General features: G+C 39.9%; 1 protein-coding gene across 2 annotated transcripts; it reads left to right on the top strand.

Annotated features, from left to right (window-relative positions):
* The first annotated feature begins 342 nt into the window (after positions 1–342).
* On the top strand, positions 343–26,646 carry grnb (granulin b). Of its 2 annotated transcripts, none has more exons than XM_022208885.2 (17): positions 343–490; positions 772–847; positions 2,916–3,056; positions 4,248–4,388; positions 6,541–6,654; positions 8,496–8,637; positions 8,795–8,904; positions 12,239–12,368; positions 12,460–12,551; positions 14,207–14,354; positions 14,939–15,027; positions 17,654–17,887; positions 18,737–18,973; positions 20,111–20,374; positions 20,450–20,683; positions 21,530–21,787; positions 23,689–26,646. In XM_022208885.2, the coding sequence occupies exons 2-17, from the start codon at positions 845–847 to the stop codon at positions 23,824–23,826; spliced, it is 2,475 nt and encodes an 824-aa protein (XP_022064577.2). In that variant the 5' UTR covers positions 343–490; positions 772–844; the 3' UTR covers positions 23,827–26,646. The 2 variants fall into 2 exon arrangements, with proteins under 2 accessions (XP_022064577.2, XP_022064576.2); XM_022208884.2 differs by having other exon boundaries at positions 8,496–8,652.
* The last annotated feature ends 204 nt before the right edge of the window (positions 26,647–26,850 follow it).

Below are 26,850 nucleotides of genomic sequence, written 5' to 3'. Positions count from 1 at the left end.
CCTACAGTGAGGTACAATTTCAGTGTATTATATGTATGATATTTGTTTTTAACTGTTTTTTAGCAGCTTAAACGTAACTTAAAGATTCATTTTTACAACAAAGAATTTTTAAATGAATAGAATGGGATTAAAAAGTACAATATTTGATCCTGAGAGTCATAACTTAGCATGAAAAAACTCACTTGCATCCCTAATTGAAAAGTAAATTCAAAGCACTTAAAACTCCTGCACATATACAGTATTTATGCGTATTTTGCATGCAATTCGTGCCTCTGCAGCAGCGCATGTGCTGCATCACTGCCGGCTGCAGTGTTTCCCCTTTAAAAACACACCGAGCTGCAGTCACATGTCACCGTGTCATGTGATTATTGAATTGTGAGTCAAAAAAAGAGAAAAAATATCCTCAGACAGTGTTTGCTTTGTGTTTCTGAAGCTGCATTAAACGCGACACATATGTGAGGACTGGGACGCGTCTCAACAAACCTGCGTGGTAAGAAAAACCCTGCAGTTTTCCGCGTATAAACGAATAAACATCCGCTAAAAGTCATTCAAACCAGCTAGCCTTATTGTTAGCCGCCTAGCATGCTAAGCTAACTTGAAGTGTTTATTTGGATTAGCCCGTTAATGAAAGTTAGCCTGCTAGCTCGTCCCGTTTCAGTTGATGTCTTGCAGCAAATAGTTTTTGAACTTTAATACGACATTCTGTTTATAGTTACCCGACATTTCCCCACATATTTACGTCGACTAATGTTTTTTTTGGTTGTTTTTCAGGCTGTCAGAGGAGTATGTACCTCAGTGCTCTTTTTTGACAACAGCTAAACTCATCTCAAGCTATCTGCTAAAAATGGTAAAGTGCACTCACAAATTTAACACATATCTTCACATTTAAGCTCATTTTTTACGTGTTAGCTTATTTTTAAGGATTTAAATTGCTCATTAAATATGTCAGCAACAAAACAACACACAGCTTCAATAAACATTTTCTCAGCTGACATTTTGACTCATTACAGCAGGTTAATGTACAGGTGGAGCTGCTAACGTTAATTAAACCTTTGTCTCACCTGCTTCACATGACATACCTGCTGTAAAAAATCACTTGACACTAATCTATGGTGCTAAACTGTCTATAAAAATTCCTCTTAAAGTACTATGAGCAAATTGGACGGTTTCAGAAAATCAAAAACTGACTTATTTCCTGCTAAATTTCACAGTGACAAGCTGTAATATTGGAATAATTCAGTCATATATGTTAAGCTATGATTTTACACTATGATTTAAAACGTGATACTCCGTGAGATGCCGTTAAAATAGACTGTCGCACAAGAAGGACGGTATACAGTTGTAAAACCATGAACACAACAGTATAAAACGCAGGTTAGATGCACTACATTAACATATATCCTATATTACTGCAAATTTTCTATTAATTCTGGCTGAAGTAATTATTTTTATGACACTTCTGACTAAACAAATGCGTCAAACCGCTCGAGCACACTGCTTTAACTAGGATTGTTAACGAGAAACCACCATGATCTGCTGGTAAAAGTCACACGTGATCAGATATATAGCAGGGCGTACAATTTGAAACTAAAATTTAATATTTTACGGTACAATAACTGCAGGACTTTCTTTGTAATAAATTATTTATGCTTTTGAAGCCACTTTAAAGTGATTTTAGAAATGTTTATCACCTAAAAGTCTTGTGGAGAACCTCATCGTTGCTGCTTCATCATTTGTAGATAACTGCATCTCTGATAATATTTAATTTAATTAAGGAGTGAAAACAATGTTGAGCACAAAATAATAGCAGTAAAATGCAGAAACAATGAGATTAAATCCATTAATCTTCTGCCTTACTGCAGTCACATGAACAGCAATAAAATGACTTCAGTGGAGTGTTTTATTATCCCCCGCCTCCACGAAGTGGAAAAGGGGGATATAGGTTTGACCTCCGTCCTTCCGTGCGTCCTTCCGTGCGTCCGTCCGAGATGAAGGGGACAGCTTTCTATTACAGCTAGGATTACGAAATTTAGTGTGTAGCTTCACACCATGGACACCTTGATCAAGTTCGAAAATGAGACCTGTGCCATAATATTTAACAGAGTTATGGCCCTTTTATCACTATTTTGGATATAGACTCATAGACATCACATGTGGCGGGGGATATTGATGACCATGTCGTCTTGTTCATTCATTTTACTGATCAGTTAGAATTTTATTTTAAATTAGAGATCCTAAACTGTACACCGACAGATACCGTTTATCTTCTTAAATTGTGCAGTTTTTGCAGTAAAGTAGTTAATGAACAACTTGTTCTGACTCACCGGATCTGCTACATGATTAGTTAAAACTATTTCTGTAATTGATTAACTGTCATTTTTAAGCCAAAATGCCAAGTTTTCTGTTCTGAAATGGAGCAATTTGCATTTTTCTTTGTTATATATGACAAAAAATAGAATATCTTTAGACTTTGGACTGTTAGTGAAACATTACTGGCCTGTTTTTTTCAGTTTCTTAATGATTACTTGAGAGAAAACATCTGCGTTTTATGAGAATAACTGCTAATTGCATCCCTAAAAACTAAAGCTAGTTAAATCTTGAATATAGTGGCTTGTTGTGTTTATATTGCTGCTGTTTAGACCATGAAGTGCTGAAGATGTGGGAGCTCTACATGCTTAAAAGGGACATGAACTTTGCTGCTTTTGTCTAGTGTTGAAATCCAGTTTATCAGGTGGAATGCTGTCAGATCTGCTGCACATTCCTGCGTTTGTTCTCCTTCTTTACAATGATGTAGTGGTTCCTGGCAGCCGGAATGAAGCCCTGAAACCAGGCGATAAGGTTGTTTTGCGCACTGCCATACCGTCTTGCTTCGTACTACGCTGCTGACAGTTTTCTCCTCTGTTCGCTGTGTTCAGACGCTGCAGATGGGGATCCTGTGTTTGGCTCTGCTGGGCCTCAGCTCGGCGCTGGTTTGTCCCGATGGAGGCATTTGTGACGACGACAACACCTGCTGCAAGAACCCCGAGGGAGGATACGGATGCTGTCTGCTGCCACACGTGAGTTACTGTTCGCTTCACGTCTGTCTTAGGAATGAATTATTTAAATTATTAGCAGCATTATCAGGTGACAGTCAATTAATCATTGCCTGAAATAGGAACAACTGACAGATTCCACTAAAGCGCAACTTTAAATGAAGAAGAAGCAGTTTAGTTTTGTGGACCATGTAGTTATTAAGCTGCTATTCAAGTTGAGTTTGAGTTCTGGCTAGAAGCATTAACTGCACAGAATCCTGACATTTATACTAAATAAGTCAGAAAGCCTTGGAGTCTGGCCAGTCTGTTCTCCAGGAGGAAATGACATCATGTGGAGCAGGTCATGTGATCTGGAATTAACACACTTCCTGGAGAGGTGTTTTTGGAACGGGGAATTTAGTGGAAAGTGATTTCTGGGACACGGATTCAATTTGTTATTTTGTGTTATAAATTACCACAAATGACCACAGACACACAAAATACCCAAAATTACCACAAACGGACTGAAAACGGCCATAAAGGGCTGCAAAATGACCACAAAAATACATAAAAATGGCCACAAAAGGGCCTAAAATGCCAACAAAACGGACTGAAAATGACCAAAAAAGAAACAAAATGAGCACAAAGACACACAAAACAATCACCCAAAGACACAACATGACCACAAAAATGACACCAAATGACCACAGAAAAACAAAAATGACTCGGTGAGACAGACAACTGTCATATAAAGACACAAAATGATGAGACACACACAATAACTACAGAACATTACAAAATGACCACAAAAACACCTAAAATGATCAAAAACGGACTGAAAACACCCACACAAATGCACAAAATTACCACAAAAAGACCTGAAATGTCCACAGAATGGACTGAAAATGACCAAAAAAAGAAACCAAACGACCACAGAGACACAACATGAGCAGGTTGTGTGATGTGGAGACGTGTTTTTGTAACGAGTAACTTAGTTTGAAAGTGATTTCTCGGACACAGATTCGTTATTTTCCTTTTAAAATGTGATATATTGCTGAAAAAGAAACATCTGTCATGATTATCTCAACTCAATGAAAAGAAGACAATCCAAACTATTTCTGAATCAGCTCATTTTATTATTGTTTAGCTCATTAGAAGGTGTTGGTTGTTAAATTCAGACGGTTATTTAGCCTCAACCTTTAGTAAACCTTCTCATGTCCTCATCCTCGCCTGCAGGCCGTGTGCTGCTCAGACCAACTCCACTGCTGCTTTCAGGGAACGGTGTGTGATCTGGTTCACAGGAGATGTGTGAATGAAAGCGTCTCCCTGCCCTGGATGACACGACTGCCGACCAAACAGGCCCCACTTATCCCTCTGGTAAAACTAAGACATGCTCCTCTTTGGTTTCTATGTTTTGTTTTCTGTCTTTTTTTACCTTTTTGGCCTGTTTTGTCGACCTTTACATTCGAATCAATGGCGCTTTTAGCTGTGGCAGGCACTCATTGTTTTCCCTGCGCCAACCTTTAGACATGCAAATGAGAATGTTTGGAGAATGTAGGTCAGAAAACACATAAATACACCTTTAGATTTGCTGCACTGCACCTTTGTTCACCCTTGTGTTTCATGCAGAATAAGCTGTCTTTACTGGAAGTACTCCAGCAGTGTGTGATTATTAAAGATCTAATGACTGCCAGTTGTTTTCAGAAAGATTTTTACCAAATAACGCCAAACTAAGCAGATGCACCGGTAGTTAAACCGACCTCCCGTTCTCTCTGTAGGCTCAACAATCCTTCTGAATCCAGGATCTGAGCTTTTTGCCTCCTTGTATGTATTTATTTTTTGTGCAAATCGTTCAAGCAGCTGGTTGTTATCGCTGTTTGTTCGCTGTATTTTCTGGCTTATGTGCCAAGTCACGAGGTTTGTCCTCCTTCGAGGCTGTCAAAGACAAAAAAACAATCTGTAGAAGTTGGTGGTTATGTGTGATTTGTCCAGTCTTTGTTGGGTTCAGCTGCTCTTTGGATTCGTATCAAGCTTGAGGGACGAAAAATAACCAAAAACGGACAACAAATATATTCTTTATGGTACTTTATGATGGTAAAATGATCTATAGTGGATTTTAAAAATGTTTTTTTGTTTTTTATTAGGCAAAATGGTTACCAGATCATGAATTTTTTTATGGATTTTAATTCCCTATGAGGATAATTTATAGTGGCTTTAGTGTTTACTGTTCATTTAGAGCCAAAATGAGGTCAGAACTTTGCTTTTACTTGATTTTAACCCTTGATATTTAAAACAAAAGGTTCAGGCTTCGGTGCATTCATCCGTACAGCCATGAAAATTACTTAATTACTTGAAAAAAGTTACAAAGCGACAAAAAATGAACAAACGACACAAATGAGACCAAAAAGGACAAAAACGAGAATCAAAACAACAAAAAAGTAGACGAACAACACAACAAAACGAAGCACAGAAAGCACAAAACGACAAACGATACACAAAACAATGAATAAAGCAAAGCAACAACTAGATGAGCCCTCAGTAGAAGGCAGAACCACGCCCTCTGCTGGCGAAAACCCTGTCCTCCCTATATAACTGATGCAATATGTATCAATTTTGATCATCCTACATATCTCCCTCCCTACTTGATCTGCTGACCTGTAACTCCACACCTGAGCAGGGGACCTTAGACTGATCTTCAGTGCCAAGTTTGATTATCCTGACTTCAGCGGTTGCAGAGATATCGGAGCGGACATAGCCACATACATACATACATACATACTTACCCAGCCAGATACCGCGCCGAATGCAATAACCCCGCCGACGTACCTGTTGGGCGTGGTTAAAAATAAGACAAAAAACACAAGTGAGACAAGAAGGAAACACAAAACAACAAAAACGAGAAATGGAACAGCAAAAGTCAGACAAAAAAAGACAAAATATTACAAAAGTGAGACTCAAAATGACCAAAAAAACAATGAACAATCTAGTATTTTACTTTGTGATCAAAGCAACTTGTCATGGTCTAGGAATTTTTAAATTTATAGTTTTATTAGTTTAAAATCTGCAGTTAATGTCTTCTCTGTAATTTTTACACTTTGAGGGCCGGATTGGACCCTCTGGAGGACCGCTTTTGGCCCACGGGCCTCATGTTGGACACCCCTGCTCTGAAACATTCAGGTTGAAATCATATAAAACAATAAAGAGACACATAAATAAATGCGTTTCAAACCAGCTGATGATTCATTTTCTGTTGTTTGAATAATTGTTTAATCCTGTCTGCTGCTGTTGAACTGATTAGTCTGTTTTTTGTTTTTTTTTAAAGGCTTTTGTGGTTTTACTATGAAATGCGCTGTCATCAATTACAAACCTGAAATACAGCCGGTGTGTAATTGACTGAATGTTTTACAGAGATTACATCTGTAGAGGAGAAAGCTGTTCGTCTTTTTCTTGTCTCACTTCGCCACCCTTCCTCTCTGTGTGTTTTTCTGGCCTCCTGTCGTTGGTATGCGTCGGCTGTGATGTGCTGCAGCTCGGAGAGGGAGTGAAGGCAGTCATTTGTCCGGACCAGGAGTCTGAGTGTCCGGATGAAACCACGTGCTGCCTGCTTCCTGACGGCTCCTGGGGCTGCTGTCCGTTAGCCAAGGTGACGCTCGCACTAATACTAGGACACCATTTCAGCTGAACGCAAAGCTTTTTACACCAAGAAACGCATCACACGGTCTGTTAGGTCGTGTCCAATGCTGCTAGGGAAGACACGAAACTGTTCCACTTCAACAGGATTTACATTTCATCAGGATGTGGCTGATAAATCACCGTTTCAGAAGTTTGAACTACAGAATGTGGTCTGGAATAGATTAGGATGATCTGCAAGACAAACAAGAACAGAAGGCAAATGAACATCCATCAATAGCCACATACTGTAGAAATCCTAAAAAAGGAGCTTCAGATCCTGCCTGGGAACCATCAATTATGTTTTTAAGTTTTCCAGTGATTGCTGCTTGAACATCCACATGGCTTAAAGTACGTAATCTCGTTGGAACAGGCACATACACTTTGGTGTAATATGTATCCATATCTGGGCAATAGTGGTGTAAAACTAGACTCGGATGGGTGTCCTCTTGCACTGAATTACTTAATTATAATTAGGAATTTAGGAGGAAACTACTTAGAAACTAAGGCTTCAGTAGTTTGTTATAAATTGAAATATTTCTTGTCTTTTTGGAGTCTGATGGCCAAATTATTAATGAGCATGTATCCGCTGAAGTGTACAAGTCGGCCTCTAAATGACCAAAAAGTTAATTACACTGATTTTTAATTCATTAGATGGAGCACTGGAAAGTGTATGTTTCTGTATTTATGTTGATCGTGGATGTTTAAAGCCACATTTTAGTCGTTCTTTATCAAAAGGCTTTGTGTGTTCATGGTAAAAATATGAAAAATCCAGCATGGCTCAGGTTATAGACGGAAAAAAAATGACTCAAAAAGATGCATCTGCTTCTTAATTGTAGTAATTTGTGTCAAATGACCAGACTAGGGATGGGAATTTCGACTAATTTCCGAACCGACTAGTCGCCAATAAAATTAGCGACTCGTTGGTTCGGAAAACTTGCAATTTAACCCTTTAAGCGCCAAAGTCGCAATATTGCGACAAGCAGCATTGCTGAACATAACAAGCCATAGCTTCAAATATACTGCCTCATGTGCCTCATGTACTGTAACCAGGAGATGGCGGACATCTGGAACTTCAATCTGAGCATCAGTTGTGGGCGTGTTTTCATTCAAAGTTTTGGAGTTTAGAGTTTGAAAACCGAGGAGACGAAGACTCGCCGTCGGAGCGTATCAGAGCGCAAGACGGCACATTTTAGAGCGAGAAAACTCACCGTACCGAGAGGTCTGCTCAACGCTGACAAAGTACTTTGTCAAGTAATGGCTTACTCATATTCTGAAGAGGAATATTCACCCTCTGATGAAGATGTTCAGTCGTCAGACCGAAAGTGCCGCTGGGTCTGTGCGTAACGGCAGCGGGTCGGTGCGCCATGACAGTCCACGAGCAGCACATAGTGGAGCCGATGCTTTGCTTCGGGGTGGTGGGTGTAGCTGGAGTGGTCAAAACACCGCTAATGATGAAGGGGATAGCAATAGCGTTTAACCGACTAGTAAAATACTAAACGTTTAATAAATGAGTAGGCGGTTAAACGATTAAACGACTAGTTGCGCACATCCCTAGACCAGACAATCATTTAGTTTTCTCCACTGTTTAATGTTCATTTGTGAGGCTGTAATCTATCTCCAAGTTCTATGAATGAGTATAATCTGTATTTTCTATTTAAATGTTCGTCTTCTAGCAGTTCCATGTGCATTCATGAGTCATCCTCCTCCACTGTCTGCATTCAGGTTGCTGCACTTTTCCGTTATGTGCAGGAAACCGTGTCCTTGACTGAGCGGTGTTCCTGACTGTCACAAGTGATTCTGCTCTCTCTGCAGGCGGTGTGCTGCGAGGATAAGCGCCACTGCTGCCCAGAGGGAACAAAGTGTGATCTTGTTCACTCCAAGTGTGTGCCTGCCTCGCTGGAGTCCTTCCCCATGCTGGAGAAACTGCCTGCGAGAAGGAGGGCGACCAGTCCAGGTGTAAATAAACACGGTCAGATTTAATGACACCGCGTTCGTGTAAAAAAAAAAAAAATGTTTTAAGTCACTGCGGCCGCTCTGCTGTCGCTGCATTTCTATGCAGATGATGCTGCGGTAATAACCAACAACTTTCTCTGATCTTCATGCTTCTGCAGTTTCTTCTGTCGGCTCAGTGACGTGTCCTGGTGGGAAAAGCATCTGTCCAGACAGTTACACGTGCTGCCAGCTAACCAGCGGAGACTACGGCTGCTGCCCGTTCCCAGAGGTAAATACAGCTCTTATAAATACTCAAGGTCACCGTACGGAGGAAACGGAATAAAACAGATTCAAATACACAGTTTAAAACATAAGAATTTTAAAATTTAAAAGAAGAAAATTTAGCAATTTTAAAACAGAAGGAGGAATGGAGGTCAAAGTGAGTGTTCTTGTTTGAACAGGTGGGTTTTGAGATTGGATTTAAAAATGTGTGGTGTGTTAATATAAAATACAATAAAACGGAACCGATTAGTCTTTGTTCCATCTTTGTAAATGGAGAACATTTCAGGTTATGCTCCACTAGTCTGTTTTTATTGTATAGAATACTGTTATTTAATTACCTGAAAATCCTCATCAGAATAACCAATAATGAACATAAGAAGAGCAGTTTTGCATCTGTAATTATTTATTAATGATAATATAAATATACATAACTGTTAAAATCTGCAAATTGAATGAAAATCTGCGTTTGCCACAAATTTATAAAACCTAAACTCCAACTGCATTAAAACCATAAATGACTCCACCAATGAAGAGAGAAATTAAAGAAAGCTTTTTTTGTTTGTTTGTTTTTTTTTTAACTCTCGTGTCGACCTGCGGGTCAAAAGTTTTCTTTGTAACATTCACAGAAAAATCAAATAATTTCGCTGGATTTTGTTTTTTTCTGAATGTTAAAGAAAATATTAGAAATTTTACTGATGGATGAAATCATTTCAGATATTTTTAGGATTTTTGGGGGGAAAATTTTTGCTCATTTTTTGAAAACATTTGCACGAATTTTCTTCCCAAATTTGGGGGATTTTTTTAAAATAACATTTTTAAGGGAAATTTTTAAGGAATTATTGGAATTTTCTTCCTGAAGGTTTTGCCAATTTTCAGAAATTTGGTGAATTTTTTGTTTAATCCAACTAATTATATATTGGTTGGGAAAAAATCTGCTGAAGCCAAAATCTATATATATTTTTTTAGATAAAATGTATGTAAGACACTATTTTTTTTTTTTGTCATTCAGTGGCATTTTTCCTCATCAGTGTGGAATAAATATAGACACTTATTCTATAAGTTGACCCTAGAATTCTACATTCAGGTATCCTCACTGATGGACGTAATTATTGCAGAGAAACTCTTAGAATCTCAGTGGACGAACACAACGGTTTCAGGAAAAGCTTTTGCGTTGAGAGCAGGACTAAGAAGTGGGAAAAATACATTTGCTTGTTTTGTTGAATCCAAGAAAGCCTTTTATTGGATCAATAGAGACCTTTTAGAGGATAAATTAACGTGTTCTTGGTATCGATCATGAACATTTAAAAGCCTCGTATAAAAGCCCAGTTTTATGATCTGCAGATAAATAAGTTCTGGGCTTGTTTGTTTCCTTCTGCGTATGGAATAAAGCAAGGAAATGTGTTCTTCCCTACTTTATTCTCCATTTCTGTAAATAATTTAGCCCATAGAAATGAAAACCGTCAACCCAGGTATAAAAATTGTAAATATTTTGAGTGTTTGAAGTTGTACATGTGCAGATATTATGCGACAGCAGAGCAAACATTTTAAAAATTGATTTAAAGGCTCTACAGTTTATTCATCTTTCATTTGGTCTTCCATTTTCGTATGAGCCTTGCAGCTAAAGTTGGCAGAATCGGCTGGAGGAATAAAATGAAACTAAAAGATAGTTCAGTGGTAGGCTCAGGTTAGTTTTATGCTGCAGAATTGTGGAGTTCTGAGGATTTTCCCGACAACAATGCAGCGGAAGATGCAGTCGGTTGTGGCAGATTATTTTACAAATTAGGGCCAGTGACAGAAAGTGTTCGATCGCTGTTGTTTTTTTGTTGGTGCGTGGGATGAAAAGCACTCAAAGGAGAAAAATAAAGAGTGTGAGCGTTGCAGAAATGTAATTTTTAAGCCAGCCAAAACAATCTATCCTGATAAGCAGTGAAGAGAAACCTTTACTGAGGAAATGTGCTCTCTCTTCTTGCTACCAGTGAGGAGTCTCGCTGCTGTGTTTTAAAACAGCTGCAGGCAAAATGAGGCCGACTGACTGATTCCTGCATTTACAGTCACAGTAGTCGAGGCAAATGGAAATAAAGCATGAACTGTAGTCGGCTGTGTGTGGAAATGTCGAACCCAGATCATCTTTTCTGATTGTGTGTCTTTGCTAATCAGAATAAGAGCCACACACTCAATGCTCAATGCCAATAAGAATTAAAACCTAAGCATTTTTCTGTACAGTAATTTGTGTGGGAGTCAAAGAGTATTACTGCAGTTAATTTATTTTTCCACCATTAGAGGAGTTATTTGATGCTCTGTGGAGTCATTCATGTGACCTGAATCAGGATTAAATGAGGAATCTTTCAGTAAACGTGACTTGATAACAAGATTACAGAAGCTACTAAGATATCACAGCAGGACACAGCCTCACCAGCAATCACAAGTTACAGCAAAATCACTGCTATATATTGTGTTTTTTTAAATTACATCTTTGTAATAATACTTTAAGGCACCAGATGGAGACACTAACTACTGTACCAAGTCGTATAAATGTCATTAAATGTATATAAACATGGACAAACTCTCATGTTGTCAGATACTGGATCTGTAAAGAGCAGATGTAAAGCTTAGTGTTGTGGTTGAGGCCTTCATTTTGCATAACTCAATATAATTCAAACGGTTGATTTCAATAAATATTCATCCACTTTACAGTAATCATAAATAAGGAAATTAGCTCTAGAAACCAAAACTGTTGTTAGTATCAGGCTGTAAACATGCTCATTTCTGCTGTAAAATTGGTCTTTTTAACACTGAGGTCTGTCAGTTGACTGGCTTTTGGAGTCGGCCTCGAGTGGCCATTTGAGGAACTGCAGACCCAAATTTCACTGAATTTTACTGCTTTGTTACTGCACATATTTTAGTGCACTGGCTGGAGAATACTGCAGTGTTCCACACTTTTGCACACTAACCTGTAAGGAGACATTAATGAGCTCAAACAGGCGGCTATTGACCAGTTTGCAGGAGTTTGATTAAAAGCTCGTCCTGCTCCGATGCACCCGAGTTTGTTTGTTTTTTGGTTGAGATAGTACAATATAACACTGGAGCAGAGGTCATGTACAGTCAGATGCAACAGCACAAACTTACTAAAATAAAAAAAATTCAATCAATTTGTGTGGTTTCTTTGTGATTGCTGTGGAAATATCAGAAATAATCACACTTCCTGGGAGTATTTCAGCTGTTAGGATGCGGTAATAGCGACACCCTTTAGTCTTTAGTTGTAGTAATCATGCATTTTCCTTGTAAACATTTTTACCCCCCCCCCCCCCCCCCCCTCTGTGTGACATGTGAATCATGTGCAGGCCGTGTGCTGCAGCGATCATCTCCACTGTTGCCCTAGCAACACAATATGCGACCTGGAGCGCGGCGTCTGCAAGTCTGGCGAGAGTCACGTGCCGATGATGAGGAAGATCGCCGCTGCACCCAAAGACAGTGAGCATTTTAAAGAGTTTAAAGTTGAGTCTTTGTTTTGAAAAATAAATCACTGATCAGTGTTTCTGTTTCTGACTTCCCGTCTTGTCAGTTGTGTGTCCCGATCAGAAATCGGTGTGTCCTGATCAGACCACCTGCTGCCAGATGACCAACGGCACATACGGCTGCTGTCCGATGCCCAACGTAAGTGGAGCCAGCCTAGAGACAAATGGCAGCGTTTTAACTTTTATTTTTGTGTGAGGAAATAGAATAGAACTTTATTTGTCATTGCAACAAGTATAACGAAATTGCAAAAGCCCTTCAGTCAGTGCAAAACAGTGTGAAGAAATACGATAAAATACAGAGTAAATAAGATAAAAATAATATAACATAAAGATATAATAAAATAAGGTAAGGTGCAAAATAAAATAAATTAAGTAATAACAATAAGGTGCAGGAGGGAATGGAGTGGAATGATGCAGTTACATGAGGTAGTTACAATATAACAGAGGTAGGGCTATTAGCTTTTGTTCAAGACCCTTACTGCTGTTGGGTAGAAGCTTCCTCTGAACCGGTTTGTCCTTGCAGTGATTGACCTGTACCGCCTGCCTGACGGTCAGGGCCGGCCGCTGGCATAAACACTCTATGCCGTTGTTTATAGCCACATCCACTAGAGGGGACCACACCACAATAAGTGTGTGATTCGCATTTTGTCCCTGTCTAGGATACATTTTTTTAAAAATAAATATTTGCTGTTAATCATGTGCATGTGTGTTTTAACCCAATGACAAGCTGTGCACGTGATTTGGTAGTTGCCCTGTGCATGTTTTGGGGCCACAAAAAAAATCTTGCTTAGGGCCACCAAAGTCCTCGGGCCGGCCCTGCTGACGGTAACAGATTAAACATGTGGTGTCCTGGGTTGTTTTTCCTGCCTTATGGAGGCAAATGTGTATTAATTAAACCCCTTTTTTGATTTGACGGACAAGTTGGAGGGAAAAATGTATTCATCTGCTGAAAACTCTGTTTTTTTTGTTGTTGTTTTTTTTACATTGAATCAAGACAAATAAAGCTTGTCAAATTACGTTATAGACCTTAATTTGGTTAAATAATTATAAAGTGCTAAAGTACCACTGTTTCCAAGTGCCTGGTCAGAGGGGGTGGATTTGTTGGGTGTTTTATTTCGTTTTGTAGACTCTTAACTTTTATTTTTTAATTAATCAGGTAATTTGATTTATTATACAATGTTGGGTGTTCAAGATTCAAGATTTTTATTTGCCATTTGTACACATAGAGACAGTTTAGGCACATAGGAATTCTTGTGCGAGGCTTTCTTGGAAGTGGAGTTAAAGAACAGACAACACAATTGTCAAAAACAGAATTAACAAAAGACACTACAAGAGTGATAGAGAGGATACATTTTTTTTTAAAAAAAAGGCCTTTGTTAAAATTAGTCAGGTAAATGTAATAAATTAATATTGTAGGGTTGTAAACTTTATCTGCAAACTTGTTGAATAAGTAACTTTGCAGCATTAATCTCATTTCTCTACTGGGAAACAACATCTGTTGTTTTAAACGTGCTGCAGTAATAACAGTGACTCCATTTAAGGGTTGATTAGTGCAGCAATAATTAGCCATTTTCTTTACAAAGATGCTCATTAAAGAGACATTTAAGCAGCAGTGGTTAGAAAGTGTCAACCTAGAAACTTTAGATTATGACTTCCACTTTTATTTAAATCAAAACGGCTTCATGTGGGTTAAAAAACTCAAAGAAAACCAGAATCGGCCTCACAGCTAAAGGGATGGAATCTGTGTTGATCTGTGAAGCAGGAACATGATGTTGCGTTCTTGTTTTCTGGCAGGCCGTGTGCTGTTCGGATCGCATCCACTGCTGCCCTGCAGGAACCCGGTGCGACCTGATCCACAGCACCTGTGTGTCGACCCACCAGGAAACCTCCACGGCCGTGAAGACGCTCGCTGCTGTGACGGAGCCGACGGCACCGAGCAAAGGTGAGCCGAAGAGAAAACACCTGAAAGCACGACTGGTTTATCAGAGTTGCTGCTCTGCACATCTGAAGTGAATCCAAGGCTCCTGTTATCGAACTCGTTAATATTTAATCGAGTCTCCAGAACCTTTATTTAGTCCAGTACAGCTTCTAAATGTGATCAATTGCTTCTTAAAATAGTTGTGATTGAGCAGTTTTAGTGCTTTTGTTTATTTTTACACTGAGATGATGAATTATTGACCTCAAAGACCAAAGCTCACGTTGTTGTTGATGGTGAATGTGCGCTACTTTTTGCTTTGATTATCCTTTACGTGTTTCTGCAGCTTGATTGGATGGAGTCCACTTGACTGTATATCGTTTGGAAAGTGGCACAATCTGCCCTGCATGTCAGGACGTAAAGCAAGCTTAAATAATAGCAGGTGGAACTGTTCAAACGTCCTTGTTTTTGAAAGAAAAGCAGTTTTTTTTTTTCAATGAAGATATCTGAGCAACTTTAACTAATGTAGAGCAGCTCTCCATTGTGATTCTGTGTCGTGCTCTTTTAAACAAAGCTTACGGTTTATAATAACGTCTCTGTTTATGCTTCAGTTCCCTGCAATGACTCTGCAGCCTGCGCTGATGGAAGCACCTGCTGCAAATCTCCAGGAGGAGAATGGGCCTGTTGTCCTTTACCGAAGGTACCACGAACAGCTCTACGTGAATCATAACGAGAGTTTCTCTCTGTCCAGCTGCACAGAATTTACTGAACACATGAGCTGAAACGTCAGGCTGTAAATCATCCTCCCCTCAGTGAGCTCTGATCATGATGCTGTGAGACTCTGGGAAGTTTGTTTTATTCCAACACTTGTGTAGAAATAAAAGGCAGTGCGATTAAATGCAGAAAACAAACAAAAAGCTTATTAAATGCAGGCGTGAACTAACCGTGACGTCACTCGTCGGTTTCAACGCCGAGAAAATGAAGCCCGGATTTTGCTATTTCCTGGTCGCCGTTTTGGATTTTTTGGAGCCAGTGACGTAAAAAGCGTCATCAAACAGACTGGACCGGAGAGCAACTAGGGGCAGGATTGGCTGAGGACTCTCTTATCCCGCCCACGTTTTACCGCAGAGGCTTCAGTTGCTGTCTATCAAGTATAGCCACGCCCCCTGGCTCTGCCAACTTTAACGATTTATTTAAAATTCAGTATTGATTTATTTTAAGATCGACCACCTGATCTCTCATTTTGACCATGAAAACTAACGGGAAAAAAATCCTGAGCTGTAGAACATCAGTCTGTCAAATTTTATTTTTTCCAAAAATGAATTGGGGTCTATGGAGAAAAAGCTTTTAGGAGCCAACCCTAGCGGACGGCGTGATATTGCAAGTTTTTGACACTTCCAGGTTGGCTTCATTTTTGGAGCCAGATGCTACGTCCACTATATATACAGTCTATGATTAAATGTGACGTTTTGTTATAGATTAAGCTACCAGTTTGTTTTTAAAAGTGGGGGGGATGGAGACCACAGCACTTTGAGAAAATGTCGAAGAACGGCGGCAAAATGCCACAAGCTGGACTTGAACTCACAGCCACCACACCAAAGGCGGAGGCTCAAGCTGTTGAGCTATCGGTACATGCAGGTAGAGGTCTGTGGGCCGCTATAGAACTAATTCTCCCGGGCCGAAATTTTGCCCCTGCATGCCTCTGGTCGGAGCTTCCACTTGGCACAGGCGCAAATTTAGCATCTGCGCGGTTTTTTTTTGTTGTTTTTTTTTAAACCTCACGAAGGTGTGCTGCGTGTCTGTGCAACTCTCGGCCGAGTGCGGATGGTGCGTTCAGGAGCGTCGGAATTTTCTATACTACTGAAAATAACTGGGTTTACAACGGCTTACATGTGAAGAATTTGAATGTGATGGAGACAAAATGACCCCTGACAAAAAGTGGGGGGGGGACGTCCCCACCGTCCCCCCCTCAACTGACGCCTATGTCCAGGATTCAGAATAAATGGAGCTGAAACCGTCAGTGGATTAGTCAGACTTAAAGGAAATTAATTAACACATTTTATGATGATTTTTCACTTAAATTAAAAAATTTGATGATCTTATCTTTGGTGCTTTTTTTATCCCCCGTAGGCACAGAGGGGGGTATTGGCGTGGGCACGTCCGTCCGTCCGTACGTCCACATTTCGTTTCCGGAGCATATCTCTGAAACTACTTGAGGGATTTCATTCATATTGCACCCAGACCATCTCTATATAATATAGATGTGCCTTTTGGGGTGTATGACCTTGACCTGATTTTCAAGGTCATAGTGACGCACTTAAAATATTTTTTGTTTCCGGATCATATCTCAGAAACTACTTGAGGGATTTCACTCATATTGCGCACACTAAGGCTGTTGGTAATGTAGATGTGCCTTTTGGGGTCATTGTGAGGCACTTGAAATATTTTTTGATTCTGTTTCTGGAGCATATGTCAGAAACTAGCTGAAGGATTTCATGCATATTGCACCCTCACCACCTATGCATAATGTAGATCTGCCTTTTTGGGTGTATGACCTTGACCTGATTTGTAGTGAAGATGTATCATTTTGTAGGTGTATCGTCCAGTATATATTATTATTTCTTGCACTTGGAGGCGCTATATATAAGGCGGGGTATGTTTTAAGCGGAGCGTGTTTATTGTTCAAGTTGAGCCACTGCAGGAAAAACATTGTTCTTCCATAACATGTCGTCTTCAGACTAATGAAAAGAAAACGTCACATTTTGGTGTTTATTTCACGACATTTTGTCTATTTACATCTATAGATACAGGTTATAATACATATATTTTTTGATCTTAAGTCCATTTTCTGCACTTTTTAGCTCAAACAGCCTCTCGCTCGTCTAATCATGATTTTCTAGCAGGTTTTTTGATCATTTTTCGTTTAAAAATGCCAAATATTTTTTCGTTTCAACTTTTTTTGGTTTGATCTTTGATGTTTTAAGATATTTTGCTTCTATAACAGGTTGTCTTTCAGACTAATGGACAGAAAACATCCCTATTTTTCATTTAGATGTTTATTGGACTACATTTGCATCCTAAGATTGCATTCCATACATATTTATCAGATCGTAAATCATCCTTTTTCTGCAATTTTAGCTCTCATTTATCTCCACTAACAGCCTCTCCCCGTCTGTTTTGTTGGAACAATCGTGTAGAAAATATGATTTATTCACAGCCTGTAGGAGGAGACGAGTTTTCCTGCTCACACATTCTATTCAGGACTCATTTAATTTGATAAATAATAAATATGTAATGCAGATGTGGTGTTTTCCTGCTTCCTGAAGGCGGTGTGTTGTGAAGACCACATGCACTGCTGCCCTCACGGCACCGTCTGCAACCTGGCGGCCTCCACATGCGACGATCCCGCCGGCAACGCCGTGGTGCCGTGGCTGGGAAAGACGCCCGTCTTCCCCCTCCAGAGCGACAACAAGAAGTGCGACAAGTCGACGTCGTGTCCCGGAGAGTCGACCTGCTGCAAGACTCTGAGCGGAGCCTGGGCCTGCTGTCCTCTGCCTCAGGTGGCTCTTCTTACGGATCATAATACATCTTTAATTTAATACGTAAACGTTTCTGCCAATTTCACCAACCAAAAAGAGTCATCTGCTTTACCAGACGAGATGATTTTACAGAAATGAGGCTAAAATAATGAAAACTGAAGGTCTTAAAATAAACTTATAGTATCAACACAGTTTTAAAAAAATCCTGTGCTGCTGTTTGCTGACATAATATTGAATTAAATTAAAAAATCCTGAGCTATATCTGTATAATTATATTGCTTTCTATATCTGCCTTCATTTTCTGTTCTGAAAAATAAGCCGTGTAGCATTTTAACACTTAGGTGCCAGTTTATTAGGTACACCGAGCTCAAAGGATACCTAGATGAATATACAAACTAAACTGTCACACAAAAACAATTAGAGAGTTTAAAATAAAAAAGTCTAAGCAGAGAAAGTGCTGATTTCTTATCTTAGCTTATTTTTTTAAATTAAAACTCAGTATCCCTTACAGACAGTGATTTTTAAGCATAAAAATGTTCATTAGAAATCAGAAACTTCTACCCATCAGAAATTTAGTTTTCCAGTTTTTATGTTAAATTTTATCATTTATGTGTCTGGTTTTTGTTGTTGTTGTTGTTTTTACTCCTATTCAGAATATTAAAATAAGATAAGCCTTTAATAATCCACGGGGGGGGGACCCTTTGGATCTCAAAGCTAATATTCAGATACCGCCACAACAGTCGGATGTTCAGATATCCAGCCCTACACATTAAACAAAGCATTTAAAGGCATGAAGCCCAAAGTTAAAGTGTTAATGTCGTTAACCTGCAGAGCTTTAATAACACTAAAAACGTTCTTCCTCCCCTCCAGGCCGTTTGCTGCAGCGACCACATCCACTGCTGTCCTCACGGCACCGTCTGCAACGTGGCGGCTGAAACCTGCGACGACCCGTCCGGTTCCTCTCCGTCCCTCCGCTGGCTGGCCAAAGTGTCCGCCGTGACCTCGCAGGCGAAGGACGAGAAGTGCGACCGGCAGACGATGTGTCCGGGAGGCACCACCTGCTGCAAGAAGAACTCTGGACAGTGGGCCTGCTGTCCTCTACCTCAGGTCAGATCCTTCTCCACGGCGGTCTGAGGGCTTTCTGTTGGTCACATGAAACCGCCGTGTTCTGGAGTTCTGGTAGCTGAGGTCGACTGTCGGTTGCAGTTATTTCAGGTTCATTTAGAGTCCTGGAGGCAAAACTCCTGAACGTTTTCTCATAGTTTGAAATGCAGGATGGATTGAAACTCTGCAAAAAATTAAAGGTCTTCATTTTGTTTTTACAGCTGCATCACACATCTGCCTCTTTTGTTGTTATAATAATAATAATAATAATTCTAATTGCTTTGCAAAGTGCTTCATAGACGACAAACAAAAAATGCACAATATGATCAAATTATAATCTGACTTCCTGAATTTACTGTGCAGAGAAGTTAGATGATTTTATTTTTTTAGCTGGAGTAGTTTTAACATTGTACTGATATGAAATAAAAAATGCAACAATTTTGACGATCAAATTATTTAAAACAACTTTGAAGTTATTTTTTTAAGCAAAGAAACTGTTAACGGCATGCGTTTTTCTTACCTTTCTCATTCTTTGTAATAATAATAATAATAAAGTTAGTTTGTATTCTACTTTTCAAACACTTCTACAGGGTCCTTCAGACATTAGAACAGAAAATGCACAATGCAGTCAAAAAATACACTTTAATAGTTTTAATAAACAGCCCACAGCAAAAAGAAAAACATCAGCCTATAGCTACATTTCTTGGTCATAAATTGAGGAATTCTGTTTTTTGGAGTTTTTTTGGTTGCTTTTAGCTGAGGAGAAGACGTCTGCAAACCCCCTCCATCAAACCAAAATATTAACATTAGCATTAATACAGTTGATTCTGCTCATTATTAAAGGGGCTTTACTTGGTTTATATCTAGTTTTACTTACTAGAAGAATGCTGCAGCCAGTGTTTCATGTTTGAATTTCAGAACTCTTAATAGAAGTGGATAAGAACAGTAGAAAATCAGAGATCTTATTGTGTGATGGTGTAAAGTTTGATCATTCACTCTAATGCTTGAATAACAGATATTTATGTTTGTGGACTGAAGGAGAGCAGGAATGTCTCAGCGCTGCATCACGTTCTTTAGCTTCTATGTTGCATAAAATCACTTTAAAACTGTGAATCTGACACACCGAAGTGTTTTTTCCAGGCCGTGTGCTGTAACGATCACGAGCACTGCTGCCCTAAAGGCTATCGGTGCAACGTGGCCGAGCAGACTTGTGACAAACCCGGTGAGCTGAGCCTGCCCTGGCTGCAGAAGGTCCCGGCCCTGCAGACGGAGTCCAGTCGGGCTGTATCCGGTCCAACTCGGCCTGCCAAGAAAATGTGTGACGCCCAGACCAGCTGCCCCAGAGACACCACCTGCTGCTTCATGGACCAGACCCATCAGTGGGGCTGCTGCCCGCTGCCGAACGTGAGCTCATTGTCCGACTTCAGTCCAGTTAGAAGGTGTTTCAGAGCGTGTGAACGTTATTTTGTTTCCCGTCAGGCCGTCTGCTGTAAAGATGGAAACCACTGCTGCCCCGCTGGACACACCTGCGAGCCTCATCGCTCCTCCTGCTCTCGGGGCCTCCAGGTGATTCCCTGGTTCACCAAGCTGGGCGCTCTGACCGAGCCGAGCGGCGTCAGCGATGTTAAATGTGACGATAAGAGCAGCTGTCCTTCAGGGACGACCTGCTGCAAGCTGCCGACGGGAGAGTGGGGCTGCTGCCCTCTGGTAAAGGTCTGTATATCACCGACTTCACCTTCATGTCAGGATTTAATTCAGGGGTGTCAAACAGGCGGTCTGCGGGCCAAAAGCGGTCCTCCAGAGGGTCCAATCCGGCCCTCAAAATGTAGAAATTCCAGAGAAGGCATTAACTGCAGATTGTAAATTCATAAAACTATAAATTTAAAATTATTTGTAGATCATGACAAGTTGTTTGGATCAGAAAGTAAAATACTAGATTGTTCATTTGTCTTTTTGTGCCTCATTTTTGTAATATTTTGTCTTCTTTTTGTCCTGTTGTGTTTCCTTTTTGTCCGCTTGTGTTTTTTGTCGTATTTTTTGTCACTTTGTGTTTTGTGTCATCTATTTTTTTTGGTCATTTTGTTTCTCGCTTTTGTCATTTATCCATTTTTTTGGTCGTTTTGTGACTTTTTTTGTCTAATTTTTGTCTCTTTTTTGCCTTGTTTTGTGTCATTTGTCTCATTTTTTTGCTGTTTTTCCTCATTTATGTAATATTTTTTCCATACATAACAAACCAAAAGAACCAATCCTGTCAACTTGAAAGATGGACTTCCTGTATCGATGTTTTTCTTGAGAATTGGTCTCCAGTTTGAACCTCTGTGGATGTAAATGTAGAGTAAATTTAATTACATCTGAGCCGTTTTAAGGAGAGAAGGAATCGCTTTCATGGGGGAAAAAAAAAAAATCTAATCAACCAAAGACGGACTTTAAGTAAAGACTTTGATTACTCCCTGCACTACTTAATGATGTGATTTAATATGAATGAAATGCAGTCCAGTGGTCAGAATAACTTGCAGCATCTTTTTCAAGTGACTATTTCTGGGTGCGTCTCCTCTTCAGGCGGTCTGCTGCGCTGACAGAGAGCACTGCTGTCCTCAGGGATACACCTGCAACATGCAGACGGGAACATGCGAGAAGAAGGACGACGGCGTGCTGATCGACCCCCTCCCTCAGAGCAGAGTGGTACAGTCCGAGCCCAGGGGCGTTGAGGACGAGGCGGACGTACCATGTGACGGCACGGGGGAGTTTCACTGCCCAAAGAAAGACACCTGCTGTAAGGTGTCGGACACCGAGTGGAGCTGCTGCCCCTCCTCCAAGGTGCGTTCACTCGTTAGCTCAGCCTCCGATATGAACACATGACGTGTTTAATCATTTTTAATAGGAGCGCTGTAACGACGTCTGTGTAGTGAAAAGAAAAACCGTGTACGGTGGTCCCTCGTCTGTCACGGGGGTTACGTTCCAGACCTCCCTGGCGATTTCGTTTATTTAATTAGATATTAATTGTGTTATTTGTATATGTTTTAAAGCTTTATAAACCCTCCCCACACTCTTATAAACCTTTCACACACTGTTATTAGCCTTTCTTAACACTCTGATGCTACGATCGCTGAGCCAATCAGAGCCCAGCGCTTTTTATTTTGGTTTGAAGTTCTTTTAATATGTTTTAACTGTTATTTTTTATTTTGTTTTCATTTTTTTTACGCTAGAGCATACTTATTTTGCCGCAAAAATAATTGAAATAATAAATGTGGCGATCGCAGATCAGGTGTGATGATTAGAAGCTGAAGAGTCCAAAGACGTTGCATTTCCTTCAGTTTTGTCCGGCATCCGTTCTTTGTTTTGTCTCAGATGACCTCGGTCTTCTGTAGAAATGTGATCTGAAACGGTTTCTCTTCTGACTCAGCCGGCTGGAATGTGGAAAATGTGAACATATGATCCGATGCAGCTCAGTGAACGTGGAGCCATGCAGAGTTTCTGCCCCGTTATTCTTCTACACGTCTAAACATTAGTCTGCCTGGAGGGAAACATGCAGCCACACAGGACCAGAACGGATTTTTGTGAATGTAACGCGATATTTAATCTGAGTTAAACCCACAAAGGTTAGAATTTAGTCTCTGAGCAGTAACTCCACATGACAGGAAGCCAATGAGTCAGTGTTACTTTATTTAGCAAAAATCTGTGCATTTTACTGTTATTTCTGACTTTAGATCAACAGAAATGTTATATTTGAATAGATTAACAAAACTGGTAAAAAGATATACATTTCTATTTTTTTAATTCTTAATTTTTCATTTAAAAACTGCCTGAACCTTTTTGGGAGGCTTTAAAATTCATTTATGCAGGAAAAATTGTAGTTAAAACCAACTCTAATTCTAATTGTCAGCCTGCAGTTTGACTTATTTAGTTAAACTCGTCAGATTTAGGGCCTGATCAGCCTCTAAATTATGTAACTTGCAGATAAATCCACAAAATAAGTAGCCTAGCCGCGCTAGACAACCCACGGCATTTAATAATAATAATTCTCTGCCAGGGTGGGTCTAGTTACCCTCCATAAGGCTCGAGGCTGGATTCTCCTAAAACTGGCCGGACCAATCACCATGAAGTGTAGAGTCAGAAGGCGGGCGTAACGAAGTGACGACAGAGGCGCGACGATTCTGACAGAAACAACCGGAAACAACCATAGAAACAAGGATAGACAAGAAGATGGCTGCACACAACAAACAGTTATCTTTCGACTCTGCTTTGGCCTTCTCGGCTTTCTGTTAACATGTCTGTAATGTACTTGAGCTTCACCCATTGACTGTATAAATAAGGCTTCACCGAACTCCCGCATCCTCTGATTACCGGCGCTCTAGGAACTACGTCAACCTATTTGTTGCACTGATTGGTTGTATACCTACCCAATTGCTGCAGAGTGATTTGATAGACAGCCTTTTAGCCGCCTCCCTCCCTGTCGAGCGGTGCTAGACCCTTGTGTCTTCAGACTTGGGTCTAGCGCGGCTAGGCTACAAAATAAGTTTAAAAATGTAGGTTTTCGAGGAAAAATGTGCAGATTTGTAGTTGTTCCTGCCCTTGCATGTAAATACGTGCATATATTTTTGTATATTGCTGATGTTTTAGGACCTGGAGCTGTTAAGTTCAGGATGTTGGGACCTCCTGCAGCAGTGTTTGTTTTGATGAAACGCCTCCTGATAAATCAGAACTGTTTGTTCCTTCAGGCCGTCTGCTGCTCCGACTCCAAGCGCTGCTGTCCTGCCGGGTATTCGTGCGACCTGAAGGCTGGAGGTTGTTCTCTGCTCTCCTGGGACTCTCTGTTTGAGGACAGAAGGGCAAAGTTTGGTCCCGGCAGAGTTTAATTCCTCCGAGGGGCGACGATGGCCTTCAACCTTCGATCCAAAACATCCGTCTGCCGCTGGTGTCGTCTGAGGACGTGAAGGGCTTCTCCCCGGCTTCCTGCACAGACGAGTGTTCGCTTTGGACTCTGAGTGTTTTTGATTTAGGTTAATCCAGCAGAGGAATTCTAAAGAAGCAGGGAAGTCATCAGGTGACACAGCAGCCTCTTATTCACTCAATCTCAGTTTATTTTGAATTCAGCATCTTCATCACTCCACAGGTAGGAGACGGGGACACAGCCACCGACTGCAAAGCTTTACGGCGTTATTCTGAGGAATTAAGGAGAATTCTGGTTTATTTCAGGCATATTTTTAATAATGTGAGTCAGTAAATCCGATCTGAAACACTTTTTTTGTCATATTTAGTGAATTTCACGGTCTGCCGGCTTCGTTTTCCCCAAAGCGGAGGTCGAGATTATTTCCAGCAATGGAATAAAATTTAAAGAAAACATTAGAAATGATATATTTGGTTCATTATTGTGAGTTAAATTTAACTTATTTTGGATGTTTTGGGGCTGAAAGGTTTAGGAACTCCTGCATTAGCTGTCCGTGTCACGTATGTGCTGGAAAAAATACAGTTTTTGTGCATATTGTCGCTCTGTAAATGCTCAAATCTATCCACATAACGCTATCTTAATGTGTGCAAACAACAGGAGAGAAGAGGGACAGTAATCTGTTAACCATCTAGCTAAATATCCGCCTTAAATGTGCCGTTTTCTGTGTTGAAATTAACCAGAATTATCCTGAAAAAGGAGAAGCTGGATGTTGCTCCGTATTTTTTCTTATCGTCAACAAATCCCATAAAACGGTCCCAAAGCAGCCGTCTGCCGTAAACACTGTGGGTCCAATTTAAGAAGAAAATATGGTCACAAATGTGAAGTTTCTTTTTGTTATTTTTTATTTAATTCTTAATAATCGGCTTCATTGTTTTCACAGCTTGTCGGCGAACAGATTCAGGTTCACTTGCACGTTTATAAAACAAAAATATAAAGATGTTTGACTGGAAAATAGCAGAGAAATCACGACACGTTTACAGGGAATGAGTGGGAATTATGGGGTGAATGCATGATAGATTCTACCAAAATGTCAAATGTTTTAAGATGTAAAAGTTTTTCTATGGAATCATACGTTGTCTTTGAGGCTCTTTAACGCACAACAACATCTCAGACTCGTAATCGTTCCGTTGGAGTCGATTTTTCTTCTTTTTTGTGGGATTTGTTGGCGATGGTAAAGCTAAAGACCAGGACCAGACTCCTCACTTCACTGTTTCCATGTTTTCCGATCGTTATTCCCGAAATCCAGTGACCGCTTCGTGTTTTCCTTCTTCTCTGTGGAAACAGGAGAATGTACTTGCTGCCTTACTGTGAGCGCCGTTTTCTAAGGAATAAACATGAAGAAGGCTGCAGCTTAGTGAGCGTTGTTTCAGTCATTTCACGAAATGAGGTCCTCTGAGAGATCCTTTTAAGATTTTCAGCGTTTATGTTGGTTTTTCCTGATCGATAATTGAGTGTTCAGTCCAAAAAATGGTGGAAATGAAGCGTCCGATTAGTCAAAAACCCAAAGATGATGACGATGAAACTGGGAAAAGAAGAAGTGATAAATTATTCCAACTATTGCTGATTGATTTTCTGTCAGTAGGTCCAGCTGTAGAGTGGATTGTTTCTGGGTTTCAAATGATTGAAGGTGTTTCTGATTACTTTTTTCTTTACATTCCCACTTGTTGAGGAAAGTTGTGACTGTTATTTGTTGGTGTGTGTTTATTTTATTAATCTGTGAATATTTCTGATGTGAGGCGGCGCCACGGTGAACGTTAAAATCTGGAAATGTGAATCTTTAGGTTTTTTTTAACTTTGTGAAAGGAGGACTGACCATTAAAACAGCTTGTGCCTTCATCAGATATTCGGTTTATTCTTGAGGAAAATTGGTGACTCTTTAGTGTAGATTTCTCTAAATGTAAGCAGGAAATTTTAAAAAAGTGTCACGAGGAGGTGGGAAACGCAGACACTCAGGAGATAAAGTCGAGTTTTTTTGTGTTTTGACACCAGTTTCCAACCATTTAAAGATTAAAAAAAAAAGAGTGTGTGTGCTTCAGTTTGGAGCTGTTAACCCTCCTGTTGTCTTCATTTACGGGCACCAAAAATTATTGTTTCCTTGTCAGAAAAAAAAACAAACATTCAGCAAAAAAATTCCCCAAAGTTGTTAAAATTTGCAAAATCTTCAGGGAGAAAATTCCAATAATTCCTTTTAAAAAATTCCCTTGAAAAATTAATTTAAAAAATCCCTCAAATTTTTCAAGAAAATTCTTGTAAATATTTTCAAAAAATGAGTGAAAATCTTCCAAAAATATCCTAAAAATATAATAATAGTGATTCCATATACATCAGTAAAACTTGTAATATTTTCTTTAAGAACATTCTCAAAAAAACAACCAAAATCCAGAGAATTTCTCTGGATTTTGGTTGATTTTTATGTGAATGTTCTTCAGAAACATTTTTAACATTTATTTTTTTTCCACCAAAAAATGTTCAAAGATTTCCCAAAAATGCTGAAAATGTGGAAATCAGAAGTTTCACTGTGAAATTGTTTTCTTTTTTCCCACATTTTCAAACTAAAACGGGTCAATTTTGACTCGCAGGACGACACGAGGGTTAAAGAAACGCTGATCTTTGTGGGGGTTTTTTCCATGGGGGACTCTTATTGTGAAGGACATTGTAACTTCATTTAAATCTAGCTTTTTATGGATTAAGAGTCGACCCATCCTGAAATAAAACCGTGTTCCTTTCAGATGCTGTTTCTTTCTGTTTTGTTGCAGGCAGCTTTCACCTTTAGGAGCCCGCGGGGGGGTGGGGGGGGGACGCCTCCAGGCTGGGATGAAGTTCTTGAAAATATCAGGCTGGCTGATGTGATAATTAAACCTGGTGAGGTCATTGTGGATGTGCGGAGGCTCACACAACAAGCCCACGCACTTCCTCTGGCCTTTTCCCTCCC

Source organism: Acanthochromis polyacanthus, chromosome 19 (assembly GCF_021347895.1).
Source record: "Acanthochromis polyacanthus isolate Apoly-LR-REF ecotype Palm Island chromosome 19, KAUST_Apoly_ChrSc, whole genome shotgun sequence".
Lineage (NCBI taxonomy): Eukaryota > Metazoa > Chordata > Actinopteri > Pomacentridae > Acanthochromis > Acanthochromis polyacanthus.
The sequence above is the reverse complement of the archived record's forward strand: the minus strand, read 5'-3'. Positions and strand labels throughout refer to the sequence as shown.

Coding starts and splice junctions, on each gene's coding strand:
- grnb (XM_022208884.2), top strand. Junction 6,655..8,495: donor GCTGCTGTCCGTTAGCCAAG/GTGACGCTCGCA, acceptor CTCTCTCTGCAG/GCGGTGTGCTGCGAGGATAA. Junction 18,974..20,110: donor CCTGCTGTCCTCTACCTCAG/GTCAGATCCTTC, acceptor TGTTTTTTCCAG/GCCGTGTGCTGTAACGATCA.